Source organism: Propithecus coquereli, unplaced genomic scaffold (assembly GCF_000956105.1).
Source record: "Propithecus coquereli isolate 6110/MARCELLA unplaced genomic scaffold, Pcoq_1.0 Scaffold66, whole genome shotgun sequence".
Taxonomy (NCBI): domain Eukaryota; kingdom Metazoa; phylum Chordata; class Mammalia; order Primates; family Indriidae; genus Propithecus; species Propithecus coquereli.
This window is the reverse complement of record NW_012152618.1, coordinates 8124783-8144761: the sequence shown is the minus strand read 5'-3', so window position 1 is coordinate 8144761 and position 19979 is coordinate 8124783. Positions and strand designations below refer to the sequence as shown.

At 50.9% G+C, this 19979-nt stretch overlaps 1 protein-coding gene across 1 annotated transcript in view; it reads right to left on the bottom strand.

The window, feature by feature from the left end:
• Positions 1-2957: 2957 nt before the first annotated feature.
• PGBD5 (piggyBac transposable element derived 5) overlaps positions 2958-19979 on the bottom strand; it is an 86850-nt gene continuing 69828 nt past the window's right edge. Inside the window, exons 4-7 of the mRNA XM_012660203.1 lie at positions 12700-12880; positions 9439-9636; positions 4850-4955; positions 2958-3274 (exon numbers count right to left, since the gene is read on the bottom strand). Coding sequence (XP_012515657.1) covers positions 3079-3274; positions 4850-4955; positions 9439-9636; positions 12700-12880 — 681 coding nt within the window. The 3' untranslated portion in view covers positions 2958-3078. The remainder of the gene's footprint in view (positions 3275-4849; positions 4956-9438; positions 9637-12699; positions 12881-19979) is intronic.

The following is a 19979-nucleotide window of genomic DNA, read 5'->3' as shown; positions in this document are numbered from 1 at the left end:
ACCCCAGTTTCTGGGGCCTGTGGGGAATGTTTCGTGGCACGAATGCAGACTGGGCAGAGCCACTGAGGCTTGAGGAGCTGCAGCTCCCCACGGCCACCATGGGTCTGCCTGGCTCCCCCGGCCTGATGCCCAGTGGTCCCCCCCTCATCATCAGATGCTACAGCTGGGTCGAGGAGGAGGTGGTGCATGGGTCACACTCAAAGGACTCAGAACCTTCCGGGCCCTGTCCTGGGGGCCTGTGATCGTCTTGCCTCTGGCATGCTGCACAGTTAATTCAATTTTGGTGGCCAGGCCTTGTCTAATTTATTTGGTAAACTGAACGTCTTTGCTTAGAATGACCCAGACACCACGATTTCCCCATGTGACTTGCCTGAATTTTGGAAGATGACCCGAGCATGGTGTTCTGTCGGCCACAGGAAGACGGCGTTCAAACTGAGGCTCTTTAGGGAACAGAGTGTGGGAAAGAGATGATGCAAGTCACACGCAGAACCTGATAAAGGCAGCAGCAAACTCATCTAGGTTCGGCTAAGAATGACCTCACCCGATTCTGCACACAGCCGAGGCCACGGCACTGTCTCATAAACCACGCAAAGCTGAGTGCAGGTGCGGTCCCCAGTGGTGTGGTCTAGCGGGGGTTTTCTCTGGAGAAGCTTGGAAGCTTTTGTTGGCATTTGGTTTTGCATAAGGGTTGGGAAGCTCGTTGTTCTGTCTTTTCCAGGTCCTATAGCAAAGGCACCTCACAGGGACTTAGTTTGTCACAGTGCCAGGACCTGAGCAGAAAGGCTGTCACCAGCCATGGGATGCAAAGGTGCCCACCGGCCTCATACTCTTGGCCGGGGCCATGCTGGCCTCTCTCACGAGAGCCACGTGCTGGGTCCTCTCCAGTCCTCAGGGATGGCCAGCTACTGAACAAGCCAATCACTGTCAAGCCTAGAGCTGTCAAGCCTAGGGAGAAGTACTGGAGCCAGATGAATTTCAATTCCTAAAGGGACTCCACATCACATCTGAGAGGTAAGGTCCCTGCCCCTGGAGGTTTCCCAGTCAGTACCACATGTGTGCTGTCCTTCTGGGAGGGGAGAGAAACTCTCCACTGATGACATGGTCTCCCCTGAATGGCTTTTTCTAGCATTTACCAGAAAACAGGTGGTTACCACTTTAGAAATAGAGCACTGAAATTGTGTGATTAATTACTTGGGAATGCGGTGTCACCCGCTGCCCTGTCAGAACAGTGTCTCTTTGTGGTAACTTGAAACCACATGACACAACCCAGAAGGAAAGAAGTTGGAAGGCAGGCCTGGGAGTTTTTCAGTGAAACAGGTGCCTCAACTACACCTGTACTCATAAGACTACAGCATCAATATGTATTTCTGTGAGTCGAAATTTAGCTGAATTTCTTTTATAATCTGCTCAGTGATTCCACATACCAAGAACAGGTAAGGGCATAGACACCAGATTATACAACAATAAATCATTTTTTGTTCCCTGACCTTTTAAACAAATTCACGTATTAACAAAGAATCAACATCTAAATAGACTTTTATTTTTACTTGTTTGGACAGAAAAGAAAATTCATCGGCTTTCATTAGAGTCTCCCTAAAGTGTTGGAAACACATTAAACTCAGAAATAGTGAACCTTGTAGAAAAGCATCACAAATTAAAAATATATTTCTCCATGTGGTAAAAGTGCTTTCAATCCAATTTTAAAGGGCATAGCAAAGGTGTCTGGAAACACCTTTTCCAAAATTTGGCCTACAGTCGTGGCATGGAAATAAAACCACGGGGCGAGGGGATCGTCATGAACTAGGGGACAGAAATGACATGGGGGTTCGGAAGCATGCGGAGAACACTTCATTAACGAGTGTGGACGAGGAAAAAAGTCCCAAAGCCTGAGTAGAATAGATTTGCATTTGTAAAAATGAGGTGGTTACATAAATTGGGTTGGAAGGAGAACGGGTAATTCCAGAAATTACTTGTTTCTCGTCTGTGGGGACAGTCAGACGTGCTGAGGTTTCCCACAGAGACACGTAAACCTTGGGTCTCAAAGAAAGATGTTTCTGGGAGATGAACGGAGCCCTGGCTTCCAGCTGCTGGTCACGCGGTCTTTTCCGTCCTTCGGTGAGCAAGCCCCCGGCCCCCATTTCAATCCCGTGCAGGTTGTTACCACGATCCCGGCACGAGACCGGCCGCACCGTCCTGGGGGACGCTCAAAGCGGCAAACGCCGCCAGGGCTGGTGCACATGGAGTGGGGACAGGGAGCAAACGGTCACCGTAGAGAGTTTTGTCTGTTTAGCAATGCTACATGTTTTTCAAAACAAGTAATTCTGCCAGTGATGACAGCCTGTGACAAACCTCCACGGAGCGCAGCCACGTCTGTTCTGGAAGCAAGCTGCCCTTCCCAGCCTGCCACAGGCTGAAACACGGAGGTGTGATCATGCAAGGAGCCGTGAGTGGGGCTGGGAGGGTGGAGGTGGTGGGGGGAACATCTGCCTTTTACATTAGATCTTAAGCAACAGTAAGAAAATAACCTGAAGATATATTTAAAAATAAAAAATAGCATCACCCTTCACTGTAATTCTTTTGGCGTTTCCCTCCCCGCCCCACCCACCAGCCACACAGAGGAAAAGGAGCAGGAAGGCCTCACTTATTCTGCATTTCTGCACTGCGCACCCAGGCTGTGTTTCTTCTAAGAGACCCGTCAGAAGCTGCTGGAAGCCCTTGTGGCCTCCCCCACACCGGAACCACCTTAAGCGTGCAGGGCCAATCCCTGCTTGCTTCCTCCACCTTCAACTTGATCCGCGTCTCTCATCTCCTTAGATCTTTACGAAGCAGGCCTTTCTGTCAACGCGCTGCAGCTCATCCTGTTGTGGTGTCTTCGTCATAGTCACCTGTGCTAAGCGCTGAGGTTGCCCTGCAGGCCTCATGGGTGCCACGAGAGACCCTGCACTGGGGACCTGGGTGCAGCCCACACACCAGGGTGTTTCCGCGTCTCTGGGCAGGTCAGCTAGGCCGGCTCTCCTCCTCCTCCTCTTCCCCTCCCTTGGCCTGGTCCCTGCCCAGCCTGGGCCGGCGCCCCCAGCATCAGTGGGTTGGCGAGGCGTCCTCCAAGCCCAGCAGCTCTCTGACGAGTCTCTCTCCAAACTGCGCCCGGCTGTACCTGGTCACATGGTAGGCGTCTGACATCTTGTACAGGATGTAGGCGTTGTTCACGGCGATGCTGACGGCGAACCAGAAGACCTGTTGCCAGGTCTTGCTTGGTTTGTGAGAGATGAAATACCTGGGGATGAGAAAGGCTGCCGATGGCTCACGGGTCCCCAGGACAGATGCGCCCCGAAGGCTTCACTCCCCATGGCAGTACGATGCTACAGACTCTCCTCCCACAGAGGGGCGGGGTGGGGGGCTCTGGCCTGGGGCTTTGCCACAGTGAACTGTGTTCAAGACGACGGAAATGAAAACAGCCCCTCTTAAAGGCTCAGAAGGGAAGACTGGATGCTGGAGGAGATGCTGCAGACCAGGTGCCAGGTGTGCTGTGGGTGGTTTGCAAGCCCCAGAGTGAACAGGCCCTGGCAGCCGCTCGAGCTTCCCTGCTTGCTAAATGCCCTTCTCAGGCTGTGTTCTGTGCGTACGGAACTGCTTCCACTTCCCCATGGTCAAGTCCCTCCTGGGCTCCAGGTCCCTGCAGTGCATTTCCTTGCTCTGGAGCAAACCTCCTCTGCCCCCACCTTCCCTTTAGATCAAGGTACTGAGGTCCCCGTTCAGGGAAGCTGGCTCGGACCCTGAGGCTGACTCTGGGGACGCTGCTCTCTCCTCTCAGGAGAACCCACCTAGGACTTACTCACTGTCTGTGTCCTTGTCTCTGCACCTTGACTGTGAAGTGTTTGAGGATGGGCAGCCTCAATATGACCAAAATGCCCAGCACAGGGCAGGCACTCACGGACATCTGCTAAACAAACGTCACTTTCTTTGCAGCAGCCTCCTGGAACTAGCAAGGGGCTGGTATGTAACAGGTGTTCAGCGAACTAAGTGCTGATGTCTCTGTAACAGCCTCCTGGAACTCAGCAACGTGCCGGGGACGAGGTGGGCGTTCACTAAGACTAGTTCAGTGACTCCCTAAGGAGCGGGGCCACCTTGCACATGCAGGCTGAGTTTTCCAGGGAGAACCATGCCCTTGTTTTTCCTTCCTCGCCATGAAAAAGGCCAGGAAATGTAGGTTAGCCTCAAAGAGGGCTGAGTCAATGTCTAATTTTGAGTTAGTCCAACCCTGTTCTCTGCTGTAAGGCTCAATCCTTGTGCTTTAATAGTCATACTCATTTCTGAGTTCCTGTCATGGCTGTTATGACACTCAGCCAGGGGACGGCATCGCAGGTACATGTACATCCCACACCATGCACATTGGCTGTATCGTGTGCACATGCGCGTACTAGGTGTATATTTAACATGAGGCCATACCCGGATCTTAGGAGGCGTCCATATTTGAGAAAATTGAGGAACCAGTGCTGAAACACACATGGCTCAGGGTAAGAACACCTGGGCTGATGCTAGTGTGTTATGGGTGTGGGGGGCTGGGGTCTGAGCTGGCTGTTGAGAGACACCATGACTTAGATAAGCGGAGGGAAGGGCACTTTTGGGCAAAAGGAACGTTAACCTGGAGCAGGGAGAGTGGAGAGGCAGAGGACTCCCAGGTGAGGCCAGGTGTGCACAGGCCGAGCTGGGAAGGCCAGGATGAGGGCTGAGGATTCTATCTCCCAGGGTCTTCATCCTTCAGTTCTTAAACTGGGGAAGCCAATGACCACCTACTGACTTATCTATTCTGTGTCCGCGCAGCTACAAGACCGTGTGTGTGGTCACTTACTTGCTGTACTTGTCATCGTATCTGCAGATGTAGCTTAGGTGAGCAGCAAACGCCTCCACGGCCAGCGGGCAGGGGATCTCCCCGCTCTTCCTCTTGATGATGACTCCTGCAGGGGGGAGAGAAGGTGAAGCCCCTGCCCGAACCGCTGCCTCCAAACACCCGTCTACACACGTGCCTGTCTTCATCTAGCCTGGCTGCCCTGACTTGAAATAAACAGAAGGTGGAGGGATGAAGAACTAGCAGGACCAGCTGCCAGATGCTTCAGAGGACTTGAGGAAAACTTCAAAGACCATAGGGTCATGACAGGCCTAAAGGTGGCTCTGAGCGGCACGGGGCAGGGCGCTACACCCAGATGGGGGCGAAAGGGGGGACAACAGGACTCACTCTTCCCCCTCCCTTCTGCCAGGCTGGGGAGGCAGTGCTGGGAAGAGCAGGAGGCGGCCGAGGTCAGGGGGCAATGCAGAATCATTTCCATCTGCTTCGATCAAAGCCAAAGGGTAGTTTTAGAGATACAGTAAAACAAGGAGGTTGCCCTCCCCACCCTCCCGTGCCCTAGCCCACCCTCTCATGCTTCCCAGGACTTCGGGGTGTGTGTGTGGGGCAGGTCCCAGGGGCACAGCCAAGGGCCCAGCAGGATTCATGAATCCCACCAGCAGGGCCCGGGGAGCCAGTGTGAACCAATTAGCCTCCTCTTGCTGCTGCCCAGTTTCCCAGGCCTGCCTGACGCACAGTCCCTTGTGGACAATGCAGCAGACGGGGAAGGATCCATTCCGTTGCGGCTGGGGTTGACCTCCCGTTTCCTCCGACAGCCCTCCCTCCCAGCATGAGATCAGGGGCACGGTGCCATCTTTTGCATGTATTTTTTTAAGAGCTTAGTACACAGGGTTGTGAAATTTTACTTAACTAGACCAGGTCAAAGTAAAACGGCCATGGCCCTGCAGGCCCACATGCCATCTGGGGCAGCCCTTCCCGCCTCCCACTGAGGGATGCCAGGTGAGACCAGGGTTGCACAGGTCCACTTGTAGAGCTTGAGCTGGGACCTTTCTTCTCCCCCCAGCAATCGTGGTATTTCACACTGAACAAACACCTAGAGAGCCCTGGGAGAAATTTAGCTGCTGGAACCTGCCCCTAGTGCTGTATGTCCAGGGCCATGCGTTTCCTAAAGTTCTCCAAGGTCCAGAGGATCATGGCACCCATGCCATGAGCTTTAAACATTGGAAATGCTAACAAGAGATCACCTGATATTGTCTTTGCTGACTTCACAACTGACAATGACGTGCACGTCGTCCACAGGTTCACACATTTACAGCAACATAGGCATTTACATGCATGTCTGTCTTCTCTGTGTCTCTCTCTGTGACACTGTAGATCTACATGGCCATGTCCTCCCACTCTAGCAGCTATTCTGTCCACCACCCTCCTTAGCTTTTGGTGGCTTGGCTGACATTCTTGCCACCATTCTGCAAGTCTGAGCGAATGTGACCAGACCTCACGTCTATACGCAGACACCCTGCCTTCTCAGCAGTCTTAGTGAATATGACCCTTATGTGGGCAAGGACCCCAGCAGGAGAAGACAGACAGACTCAAAATGGATTTTGGAAGAAAAACAAAAGGGTCTGGCTCACAGTGGAAATGCCCCTCGACATGTGACAGCATTTAATTTTTAGAAAGCCTGTGTCTATGCTCACATCCTGTGGAAGAGGGCTCAGAACCTAGAACCTAGAATGAAGAATGAGAAACCAGTTCTTGAAATGTTCACACCCAGTGATCTGTTTTCTAAGGTTGGAAATTCTGCACAACTTTAAGAAGAGCACACGTGGTCATAATAGAACAGAATGTAACACAAAGCTGAGAAGCCATCTTTAGAGTCTATGAGGTTTCAGTTTATCACCTGGGTGACATTTAAGTAGAGAAAGGCTGAATTATTGGACAAATGGTTCAGGCACAGAGGTGGGGCTGCCTGGTCAACCCACCCTGGCCACTTAATAGCAACAACAATGGGTCAAAGCCCACGTGATGCCATGTGCCAAATTAATTTGAAGTGGATTATAGAGACAAGCACAAACTCACCGCAAAACAACCACAAAACAACCCGGTGAACCAACACTTATCTGGCCTTGGCACCAGGGAGAGACTTTCACAGCAGTGAATGTGATCAACAGATCTGCCTATGTGGAAATGAAAAACTTTTTATGTTAAAAAATACTAATCATAAGAAAAAACAAAAGGAAAAGAAATACAGAAAAAATCGCTATAGTTAGAAAATTTGCTTTCAAGTTAATGAGAAAGAAAAATACTTCAGAAGGAAAATTGTAAAGAACACGAAGAAAACATTTGAAATCAGCCAATAAACACATGGAGAGATCTGCTCCGTCTCACCCACAGCAATTTATATGTAAAAATTGGGAGCATTTTCACCTGTCGTACTGACAAATTTAAACAAAAAATGCAGTGTTGGTGCAGCTGGGGGACATCGGTCCCTGGCACGAAGCACAGCCTGCGGCGACACAGCGCAGACCTTGACAATGTTCCTCCCCTTTGGCCCGGCATCTCCCCTTTTAGATTTATCTTGCGGAAATAGTCAAAGATGTACCCAAAGATTTATGTGTGAAGACACCTGCCGTATAGTCAATCACATTGTGAAAACACGGATCGCCAATAGCGGAGTAGGTAGAGATTACAGCACATCTAAAAGGAGGGAGTCCTAGGTGGTCTTTTGAAATTCACATTTTTACAGTACACTAAGAAGAAAACTCTCTCTTTACTAAAGAAGAAAAACAACTCTAAGATGTGAACTAGAAAAAGGATTTCCAGTGTGGAGGGGCGGTGGTGAATCTCATCCTCCCCTGGGCGGTTCCTGCCTTGGTCCAGCTGCCCGGTCTGCGCTCACTTGAGGGTGGACTTCACCGAGGGGGCTTCCTGGAGGCCCTGGGGGTGGCCCGGGGTCCCTGGGGGTGGGGAGTCAGTCTGCAGCGGTGCTGTGGAAATGCTCCTTGGGATGTTTGAGGGCGGCTAGGATTTGGGATTTTGTGATGTAAATAGAGTACTTTGGGACTGACAATTGTAACCACATTACACACAAATAAACACTGAATTTCAGCGGATTTAGACATCAGCCCCAGCAGCTTTCTCTGCTCCCCCATCAGCCCTTCTACTTGTTCCCCTGGTGTCTGCTTTGAGACCCATCCTTCAGATTGGGGTAAACCCTACTCTGTGCTTCCTTCCAACCGTCCAGACACTTCCTTTTCTCTTCGGTGCATTATTTCACTAAGATGAGTGCAACGTCCGGCTGTGGGATGCCTTTTCAGAGGCCTCCCACAACTCGGTGGGAATCAGCTCTTGTCCCCAACTCCCAAACATGCTCCCCCCAATTCCCTTGCCCTGCACTGAGGCCCAGGCCACCGAAGTCAGAGTCCAATCCAAACTCTGCCCTCAGCTTGCGAGGCCAACTCTCGACCTTCCTTCTAATGGCCTTGGACACAGCTCTCACGAGTGCCAGCTTCGGCCAGCCTCCGCAGGGCGAGGACAGCCGCCTGCTGGAGTCCCTCGCCCACGATCTCCAACGTAACGCAACGTAAGTGTGTGTGGGGAAGGATGGGATTAAGTGGACAACGTTCATTAAACACGCACACCCTGCACCACAAATACACACACCATGCACACAACAGCACACGCAACATATATACACACACCACACCACAGAAATATACACACCACACCACAGAAATATACACACCACACCGCATAAGACATATGCAGACACACACATCACCACCAGACACACCACAGAAATGCACACACCGCACACATAACGCATACATGTGACATACTAAACACACACAGCACACACCACACCATGCACCCCCCCCCACATGCACACACACACACACACACACACACACACACACACACACACCACTGAGCCCCTTGACGGTGCTCCCCGAAGGCGCCTGACACTGGGCCGGCAGGGGCCTGCTCATCCACACCGTGGGACTGTGACTATTCCTAAAACGCCCGTGTCCTTCCCATTTTCTTTTCAGCACTCTCACGTTTTTGCCGCAGGTTCCTTTAAATACAGACGCTTATTTAGTAAGGCAAGTCCCTTTGTTATGAATGGATTTTAAATCCCGAAGAAAATGAATGAAGAAATCAAGGGACCAGTCGGCAAACCAGACAAACCAGGCGCTTAACTTCCAAGGAAGACATTGAAAGATAAGAACGGTAGATTTTTCCCTCCCGTGAGAATAGATTTTTCGCAGAATCCCAGATGATAAAGTGAATGCCACTCAAACGTAGCCAATTGTCGCTCCCCGTGTACAACCGGGGGCTTACAGAAGCTGCGTACGTCTCCTGCAAGCCCCGTCAGCCTGGCGTCTTTGACAGCTCACAAGTGATGGAGAAAATGGCTCAGGAAGCTCTGTCCTCGCCGTCTTGTTATTAGCACAGACCCAGAGCTGAATAACCGAGGTTAGCCCGGCTCCAGGGCCGCACAGCCGACGGCTGACTTCCAACCCCGCCCCCCCACATCTCGGTCAGGCTCGCTGAATCTCCTTGACGCCCGCCGGGCGCCAGCGCGGGTCTGCGCTCACCTTGCTGCACTGGGGAGTAGGCGTTGGTCAGGAAGCGGAAGTGTCCTTTGTTGTACCAGCAGATCAGGGACATGTTCCCCTTCATCTTGATGTGGTACTGGCCCCGGGCCGGGGGGGTGGCCGGGTTGGTGAGCATGGACAGCGGCAGGCCGGTGCAGTCGCTCTTCCTGGAGCTGAGCAGGCCGCAGCAGTAAATCTCTGCGGGGAGAGGGACACACAGTCACACACACGCCATCGTTGCAGATGCCAGCGGCTCCCCACCCCCTGCTTCCCCAAGGAAAGGACCAGAGTGCCCCGGCCTGAGGCTGATGCGTGGGAGACGGGTCCTCTAGAAGTCCCTCTAGAGGAGACTGCCAAAGTTATGGGGTCTTTTATCCCTCTGCTGTCTCCCCTGATGACAATCTGCCCAGGTCTTTCATAAGCATACGCGGTGTGCTAAGATTGTGTGTAAGGCCGTGGGATAAGCAATGGGTCCACGGCACGACAGCAGCTCTCATTAGAACGTTCGTTAGGGGCCAGCCCAGCACTAAGCATGTGCACCCATCACCCCATCTGCATCCAGAAGCTTCTACACTTCGGAGGTTAAGGCACACACGGAGGGTGAGGCCTCCCAGGCTCACAGCTGGGAGGGCAAAGATGGGCATGGAGGCCAGGTGTGTCTTGACGTCCAGACCTCACCATGGCTGTCATCCTAACAGCCTGTCCAAGACTTGGCCTGCCACAGCCAGTCCACACGGCACCCAGGAAGCTGTGTCTAGCGGAACCCCCTGCTCCTCAGAAAGCGAAGTAGAATATAAAAGGAAGAATTATCAGACAATGGGGACGAAAGCAAGTGCTCCTTCTGCAGGTGGGCAGAGAGCTCCCTGAGGGACGAGGAGCTGGGACCTGGCCTCTCAGAGCCGGAGATTCGTGTGGGGTCGAAGGTGGGTCACAGCATCCGGTATGAACAAACGCCCCACTAGGACTCACTAAATTCCACCCTGGACGCCCACTTCGTGGGCCTGCCCCAGCCTGCCGGGCCATCAGGCAGACTGCCTGCCCAGAGGGGGCGTGGGGACCCTGGGGACAGGCTCCTGCCCTCTCCTCTTGGCTGAGGACCGACACGGTGCCATCAGTCACCTGAGCTCACTGCAAATGCCCCGTGCACGATTTCCACATTACTGCATCTCCCTCACCCCGCCCCCCTCGCCCCCGCACTGGGAGGACAATTGGACGAATCCGTTCCCTCTCCCGATTCCCCTTCTCGGAGCCCCTGCCCTGTGTGCAGCAGCCGGCATGCTCGGGTCTAGCACGCTCAAGTCTTGCTGCTGGAAGAAGAGGGCTCCCTGTGTCTCGTAGCTCCGCTCCTAGCAGTTGGATGGAACCACCCAAACTAATCTCGAGATTTAAAAAGAAGAATCTGTTTTTAAAAACAGGGAGGAGGATTATGTGAACAAGAATGTTTTAAATCACTCATCTGGGGCTCAGTCTACCCTACCAGCTGCATTTTCATAGGAGGGAGAGAAGAACATACAGGCAGCACCCTGAGTTTTCCTGCATCCATCCCTACAGGAAAACGGGGCTTATTCTCTGAGTGTCCTTTCTGGCTTCACAAAGTAGTCTGCGTGTGCCCTCAGAGGGACAACCAGACCCTTGCTGTGACGTCTTTCCTCAACCTTGGCTGCCCGTTAGAACCCCCAGGGGGGCGCAGCAGCGCAGACCAATGCGCCCAGAGACTGGGGGTGGGCGCGGCCCTCAGTGACCCCCACGTGGGCAGGATGAAGAAACCACCTCCCTCCGTCGTCACAGAGGAAGCGCGTGATGCCCCGTGTGAGGCGCTTAATAACTTTAGATGCTTCTAAAAATAGGCAAGGAGATCTTTTTAATCTATTATCTAACCTCTCGAGAAAAAATCCAAATTCCACGTCTAATTATTTTCTCCCAGCTAGAAGATTCTCTATCTTCCCCCGAATTCCCTGAACTAAGGAGTGTCCCCTTCTTCTGGGAATCACAGGAGCAGCAGCCCAGTTCTTTGGGAAGCAGGACCGATGGCCCAGGACGGTCCTCTGGCATCCCCACATTGCCTTCCTCCAGGAGCCCGTCTGCACGACTCCGCCACACCCGCACACACACAACGAGCTGCCACGGAGCACAGCACCCGACTCCTGCTCCAGGGTACTGGCCCCGTAACACGCATGTTACCAGGGGCTGCACTGCCATGCACACTGTACCTGTACTCGGACTCACGCAAGCAGGCAGGAGAGGGTGGCAGCCCCGGCTCTCACCACGTGCTCAAACACGGAGAACCCACTGTTCTTCCAAAGTGACTGGTTAATGTGCATGAGAGCTAATTTTCTCTAACTTTACTTCCATGGTCCCTCTTCACATAATCTGCTCTGTCTACGCTTGATTCTTTTAACAAATAAACATTGAGCCATGCTGGGCACCAGTTTGCAGGTAAGTAAGATGCAGTCCAGGCTGGCAAGGAGCACTGAGTCCCAGGCCGCTTCCTCACCACAGCTGCCGACACCCCAGGACGTAAGCTGTCTGCTCCCTATTGTTTAGCAGGATCTGGTTCTAAGGCCAGATGTCAGGTCTGTGCTGAGCAAAAGGTCTGCAATGCTAGCGGCTGCTATAGATGAGAGGGCGCTTTTTGTGCTTCTCCTGCGTGGACTAGACATAAATCCCCAGATGTAGAACAGAGAGAGACAAATGCAGCTTGCCACAGGGCTCCCTGACCTGGTCCTGATCTTCCTCCTCTGCAGTTACCATTTCTGCCAGAGCCATGGAGGGCCTTCCCAGTCTCTTTGCAATGAATGAACCAAGCATCTTAGAACCCAGGAACCCAGGACCTTTCCAAGGCCACTGTGTCACTCCCTGGCTTCACGCAGTTCTTGTCTGTCCACTGGGAAGGGGCCACATTACAGGTGGTAAGTGAGTTCAGGAAACTTCCTGAACTTTGCTAGGAGCTGTGCCTAGGAAACACAGGCTTGGCCACAGCTTTAGGACAAAGGACACACAAAGAAGTGCCCTGAAGACTGGGCCTCGTGCCAACACATCCTCCAGGCTGTGACCCCATGACTCCTTGAGATCTCTAGTGCCCGGAGGGTCCTGGCACGCAGGGTGGCTGAGATGCAGCTGTTCCCTCAAGGAAGGGCCTCCTTGCTGGCATCCGGTGGTGTGTGCCAGCCCCGCCACACCTGCGCCCCCGCCCAGACCTCTCCCACCATGTCCCCAGCAGAGGCGGGGGCCCTGTTCCCACTGGCTCTGCACTCAACAAACCTTGCTTCTCAAACTCTTCAAACAGGGTCAGGCTGGTGATGCTGGGCCCCGTGAAGATGATGTAGTTCTTGCCCGCTGCGTTCCGGCACAAGCTCCGGGCCACCATGCTGTGCAGCTGGGGCTTATTCTTCAGCGCGTCCAGGCCGTCCGGGCCCCCGCCTTCCTTCAGGTGGACGTAAATCTGTAACAGACACACACGGGTCAGGAGTCCAAAAGCTTGGGAAGCAGGGGGCTCTGTGGTTAGGCAACAGCTCGTGGAAAAGCCACCCCCATCATCCCCTCAGCTCACAGAGGTTTCAGGTCACCCCTAAGGCCACCCCGCAGCTCAGGTGGCTGGTGACTCAGCCCCAGATGCTTCCATCTGGACAGCCCACGGCAGAGAAGGAAGAGGACAAGCAGTTACAAGGAACGACCCCAGCAGGCCAGGTCAATGCAGACATGCCCCTAGCTCTGACAGACACACGAGAGTGACTTAAATTTGCCATGAATAAAATTAAAGCCTAGCTCACCTGTTAGGAATACATTTGCCTGTGCACTTTCCATTTGAACACAGCGTTTGAATTTACAAAGTGTGTTCACGGTGACTGTTTCGTTTGTTCTGTATGGTGACCCCCAAAAGGCAGGTGGATTCACCTCGTGGTGTAGCGGAAGACACAGGATTGAGGGTTAAAAATCCATCTGAGGGCTCAGGGCCAGCAAAAAGGACATACTAGACTTAGTAAGAAATCGGGTCTCTTTGGAGACTTACTTAAAGTAAGCAATTTCTAAACTCTGTGTCCCGTGCTGCCCCCACAAACATCAGAGGGGCAGACACGGGAAAGGGAATGGATTCGAGAAGCTCCCGGTGCTCCCCATGGCTGATGGAGCCGTGAAGAATTAACCACATGGCTGTTAACCGCTGCCTCCTTTAGGGAGAACAGTTGTTCTCATGGAATGTTCCGGGTGCCTTTGCTGGCATCAGTCCACAAGCTAATAGGGCTCCCCCGTGCCTGTCCCTGTGTTTTTGAGGAGCACACTGACCCTCGCAGTGTGTCACGGTGAACCCTGACTGTCGCGGAGGCTCAGACCGGCTACATGAAAGGCTGCTCCGTGCAAAACGCCAGTGACATCTCCGCTGAGAAACATGGATGTGGACCGCTTGGAGGACCCAGTTCACCCACTTGCACCTGTGCTTACTCAAACGACTTTGGAGGATCACTTGCAAAATATGGGCGACTGATGTTGTTAGGGCAGAGGAGAGCAAGTGAACGAAGGTCTGATTCTACAGCAGCTCCTTTCGGAGGGCAGATCCTGTCACTAACACACGCCTGGGTGTCCTCAGGGGGAACCGACTCTCTGCCAGGCCATGGCTTGCTGCACGTTTTTGGAGACAACTCGGCAGATCTTTGGTACTTTGGGTCTTTGTGCCTTTTCCAAATACTACCTCACTTCCCAGAAGGAATCTCTTGATGGAGATCAAAACACTGAGATTAGGAAGGCAACTGCCTCTGCCACACGACCCCTCCCATCTTCAAAGCCAGCAACGGAGACTCTTCTCTGCCATCTCTCCCGAGCTTGCAACCTCTTTTCTGCCAGGAAGAGCCCAGTTCTTTTGAAGGGCTTACCTGGTTAGGCTGGGCCCACACAGGATAGTTTCCTGTAACTGATTTAGGACCATAACACACTTGCAAAATCAAAACCCCTTCAGAGTAGCACCTGCATTAGTGTGTGTGCACATCAGTGGGCAGGAGTCTCGTGAGTATCTTGGAGTTCTGTCTCCCACACGCTGGGCATATTGCTTCCACACCAGGCATTTCTATGCACGTGAAAACCCCAAACCCTTAGGAGACAAACGGAGTGCCCTCCCATCTCATCAAAACCAGCAGAGCAAAGGCAATGTCAACATTATTCCCTGGGAAATAGACTGATTTCAACGAACTTCCACATAGACCAGCAGTGAACAACACCTTCCCTGCCCAAACACCCAGTGGTAGTGGGGATTTGGGGAAATGAGCACTGAGTTAATTTGATATAAACATGTATAATCTTTCCATAGGGAAATTTTGCCACATGAATCAAAAACCTTGAAGTACGGTCACTGTGGAAAACAGTACAGAAGTTCCTCAAAAAATTAAAAATAGAACAACCATATGATCCACCAACGGGGCCCCCTTCTGGGAAATGAAACTGGTAAGTGTCCATCAATGAACAAATGGATAAAGAAACTGTGGTGTATATATGTACAATGGAATATGATTCATTTAAAAAGAAGGAAATCTTGCCATTTGCAACATCGTAGATAAACCTAGAGGACATTAAGCTAAGTGAAATAAGCCAGGCACAGAAAGATAAATATTATAATAACTTACTTCCATGGGGACTCTAAAAAACTTAACTCATAGAAGTAGAGAAGAGAATGGTGTTTACCAGGGGCTGGGGGGGTGGAGGTGGGGTGGGAAAGATGTTGGTCAAAGGATACAAAATTTCAGTTAGATAGGAGGAGTAAGTCCAAGAGATCTACTGTACCATACCATATGGTGACTGTAGTAAATAACAATGTATTCTTGAAAATTGCCAAAAGAGATTTTAAGTGTTCTCATCACAAAAAATAAGTATGTGATATAATGCATGTTAATTAGCTTAATTTAGCCATTCCACAATGTATATATATTTCAAAATATGTTGTACATAATACATATAATTTTTATTTGTCAATTAAAAAATAAGTTTTAAAAAAGCTTAAGATATATTCATGCTAGTTTACTCATAAGTTCCCCTTTTAGGAATTCGACCCAAGATAACAATCAGAAATGTACCAGAGGATTTATATATATAACACCATGTCCATCCCAGAGATTTTTATAAAAGCAAAAAAACTGGCAATGACCTAACAAGGAGGAGACTGGTTAAAATTATATATGCAGGTATAATGGAATCTGGTATACTTTTAAAAAAACCATCATGTAGAAAAAATATTTAATAACATAGAAAATGTTCACAGTATCCTTGGAAATGAAGTAGCCAGATTATAAAATGGTTCAAATGTGCGTGTGTTTATAGATATATGCTGACTATCTCGAGTGGCTATTTCTTTATAATAAGCTGTTTATTGGAATTATAAATATTCTGGGCTTTTTATGTTTTTGACGCTAAACATAGAATACAATTTAATCAGAAGACACATTAAATATAAAAGAACTTCCCTATCAGGATGACCCCAGCATAGGCATATTTGGAACTCGCAGTACTTATAGGATCTAGGTGAGATGTCGTTAACGTGCACCGTGCTTAGCACATGCCTGGAGATGACGACGACTCTTAGAATGAGGGCAGCCTCTCCTCTCCTGAGATTAACACATTTTCCCTAACGCCAATGACGGGCAGCTGAGAGCTCATGACCCTGGGGCGTTCGGGAAGTCCTGCTGTGGGACCATCTTCGAGTTACTCAGCCTCAGGTGTCCACACAGGCACATCTGAACACCAGCATTTTTCCGGTCTCCAGCCAGTCTCTTCCCATGGGAGGTCACCAGAGAAGAGAACGGTCACTGAGCCAAAGGCCTCTCTGCTCTTATTAGGGAACCTGGAAGAAAGCCGTGGCCAAAAAGTGGCACCAGGGAGAGTCCCAAATTTGTGGTGTATATTAGTATAAAATAATGAATTTTTTTTAGTGAATATAAAATAGAACCTACATTTAAATAAGTAATGAAAAACAGTAACCTTGAAAGTCCCAGCTGAGGAGCATGGTTTAGAAAGAACTGTTAGTAGGGCAGTCAGAATCTGGCCAAGAGAAGGCTCAGTCCAACAGGTGCTGCGTGGTCTGATGGTCACCTGGGTCCAGCACCCACAGGGCTTGGTTTGCTTTCATAACTTCAGCTGGTCTAGACGGCAATTTGTTTCCCTTAGGTAGGTGAGTGACCTCCAATGGAGTCTTACCCACCCATGCACCACTGCTACAACTGCTAAAGACAGACCAAGGATTGCGTCCAGATTCGAGACTACTCCCAGGAATCCTGTCAGTACTCTGGGAAAAGGCAGTGTCGCTGGAAACCCACACGCACATTCAGACGCCGTGTTGGGTGTGTTCTGTAAGAGCTCCCAAAAAACAATGCCGAAGGGAAACACCGTTCACTTGGATAGGTCATTGCTTGCCAGTCTGCTGGTCTGCTTTTAAAAAAGTCAGACCTCTCCCTAGACACATTTTCAGAGAGAACCATCATACTAAAACAGTTCTACCAACATGCACAGACAGGTGATCTTCCATCACGGGGCAAAACGGAGTTTGCTAGAGATACTTTTACTATCTGGGCTGCAGGCTTGTGTGACAGGACAATGTACCTTTCGGTTGCCAAGCTTTTCGCTTTTCCTAAGGAAGCTTTTCTTGCTCCTATGATTTCTTAATTTTTAAATACATAGATTTACTGATATATGGTATTAAACTTTGCCCCGGGATGTTATTACTAATGTTGCATAATTTATACTGACATTACGACAGAAAGCATCTTAGGAAATACAGATTATAGTAGTTATACCCTGGGGGACACACACACACACAACACACGACATTTATCTTAGCCCTACTTCTGAAATGTCCCAAAACCCTGAGAGGCAGGACCTAGTTCATCTTTCCCCCCAACTTCTCAAGAAGGCACTAGGGCCAGCTGCAGTAACTAAGGGACTTAGAGGTCATCAAGACACATCAGCTGATACTTCCACGAAGCTGTCACTAGAGTGCAGGTGGCCTCCTGACTCTAAAATAAAGAACTGGAGAAAACCTTGTTCAGCTATACTGGTCTTGACCAGTGGCCGTACTTCTCTTACAGAACAAAGAGAATCAGGTTTCCCCACTGTTGGTACAGAGCATATCTGGGGACATGGACACCACATATTAGGGACTGGTGGTCCTTTGCTTGGGACTTTCACTGCTAGCTGTGCCAGGAGCCGTGGGGAAATAGCACGAGAACACGTGATCGGCATGCACTGAAAGGATGCAGAACAAGATCACAGAGATATGTGTGGTTGTCATCTGGGACATCTGCGTGGCACAGCCATGAAATTCAAATGATATTCACCCACGAGAGGAACTGGAGACAGTGAGAGTGAGTGTGGGACCGGACGGGCACGGGCTCCATCATTTACTGGCTTGTAGGACGTGGAGCACGTCACTTATTGCTCTGAGCCTTAGTTTCCTCGTCTGGAAGGACAGTAACATTGTATGGAGGCCACTGCCTTTAAGCGGAGGTTATGCACACAGAAGTGATTTTTTAATATAGCAAAGCTCTACACCTACGCTGCCTAATGTGATTACCTGTAGACACACGTGACTGTTTCAATTTACATTTAAATGAACTAAAATGAAAAATTCAGTTCCTCAGCCACACTGGTCACATTGCAAGTAGTCAATGGTCACAGGAGGCTAGTGGCTGCAGTTATGGAGAGCGCAGGTATGAAATACTTCCATCGTCGCGGAGACCTACTGAACGGTGCTGTGATGCCAGCCTCATTCATCAGCCGGGGTTTCCAGCAAAGTCTCTAGGTTGCCACCGCATTGACAAATTTATCTCTCATTGCCTCCCATCCTGACCATGACTGGGGAGAGCTATGCACTGGGTTTTCCTCGGCCCCTCTCCTCCCTAGCTGCACCGTCAACGCCATTGACCCCTGCGGGGCTTCGCTCTCCACTCGTCCCAAAGCTCAGAGCCTGGGAGCCTCTTCCAAAGTGATGGCTGGAGGAGGGCCAGGTGCCAGCACGCTCGGGCTCTTTGTTTGCACTCATGACAGTGCAGTTACAGAGTCTGAGTTCCTGGGGACAGGGCCAGGATTTAGTCTGATCCAGGCAGGCCCTGGAACCCTCATCTGGGCATTAATAATTTATTGTCATCATTGAACCCCTATTTGGTAAGGAGGCCTGCGAAGATCAACCCCATTCGAAAGACCAGGAAAGAAGGTCGTTCTCAGCTACTTGCTCAAGGACAGAGAGGTCTCTAGTGTTGTCCTGTAACTCAGGCAATTCCACCCTGGAACATCACCACACCGGATGAGAAGGATTTCACACCAGCATCCTCTGCGCTGCACAGTTAAACAAATGGACAAGTGTCCTGCCCCGCCCAGCTTCCGACTGCACAAGCACAACTCACTCTAGCCAATCGATTCTGCTCTGACCCTCACTTTCAGAGCTAATCCAGTTCGTTATACATCAGGAGTAAATGATTTCCTTTACTTCATACACTGAAAAAAAAAAAAAAGATTAAAAGTTGAATAAGGGGGGAAAAACCCCTGTTGTGCAACTTCACTAAATAATAAGTACGAGGCTGTCCGGAAAGTATCCAGCCATGTAACCGTCTCGTTATATCAGCAATGGCTGGATACTTTCAGACAGCCCTCTATGTCTCAAAAGAAGAGAAATTAGTGACCACTGATGCTAGAACACTGTCCTACCAGCAGTCAAGCTGGATGAGAAAGAAATGTCTGGATTTTGGTTAAACTGGGAAAAGCTTCTGCCTTCGGGAGACAGCACAGACGAGTGGTCAGGAGGGCGTCGGGGGCAGGAAAGGCTGGTTTAACCCCAGGGCTGCTGCTCTACACACGTGACCTCGGCAAGGGAGTCAACCTCTCTGTGCCTCGGTTTCCTCACTGAGACACGGGGGCAGTGACATTACCCACCTCAGAAGGTCGTTGTGAGGGGAAAGCGAGTAATATACATGCAGTGCTTAAGCACGACGCCTGGCACACGGCAGAGCCTCTGCGAACCATCCTTTCCTGAACACCGGACGCTGTCAAGATCCACAGACTAGACTGCAGAGAGGAAAGGGGCTTCCAGATCAGCTAGTTTGCCAACGTGGGGTGTGTGGACCTCCTTCAGGGCGCCCCTCACAGACCGTCCACGATGCCCGCAGCGGGCAGGAAGCAGGGGTCCTTTGCTGAGTTTCCATCTCGAGTTCTCCCTTCTGAAGCCCGCTCACTCCACAGAATGCCAGTTCAGGCAGTGAACCCGAAGCCCTTCCTGCACCGAGCAGGCGTGCCGTTCAGAATCGCTCTGCCTCTCCACGGCACAACAGCCACCAGCCCTCAGAAGACAGGTCAGCTCCGGGCACCTGCCCAGCGTCTGTTCCTCTGCCAGCCCTCGCCGGAAACCCTCTCACGTTGCGGAGGCAGGCGCCTAGCCCAACACAACCTAACAGGAGAAACCTGCTCTTTTAGACCATCGTTAGAAATTAGTGGACCTTTTTCTTCTCCCCCAGAGAATCTCAGTGTTCCATTAATCACCGAAGGTTGAAAGACGCTAACTAACCTGTTGGCCGATT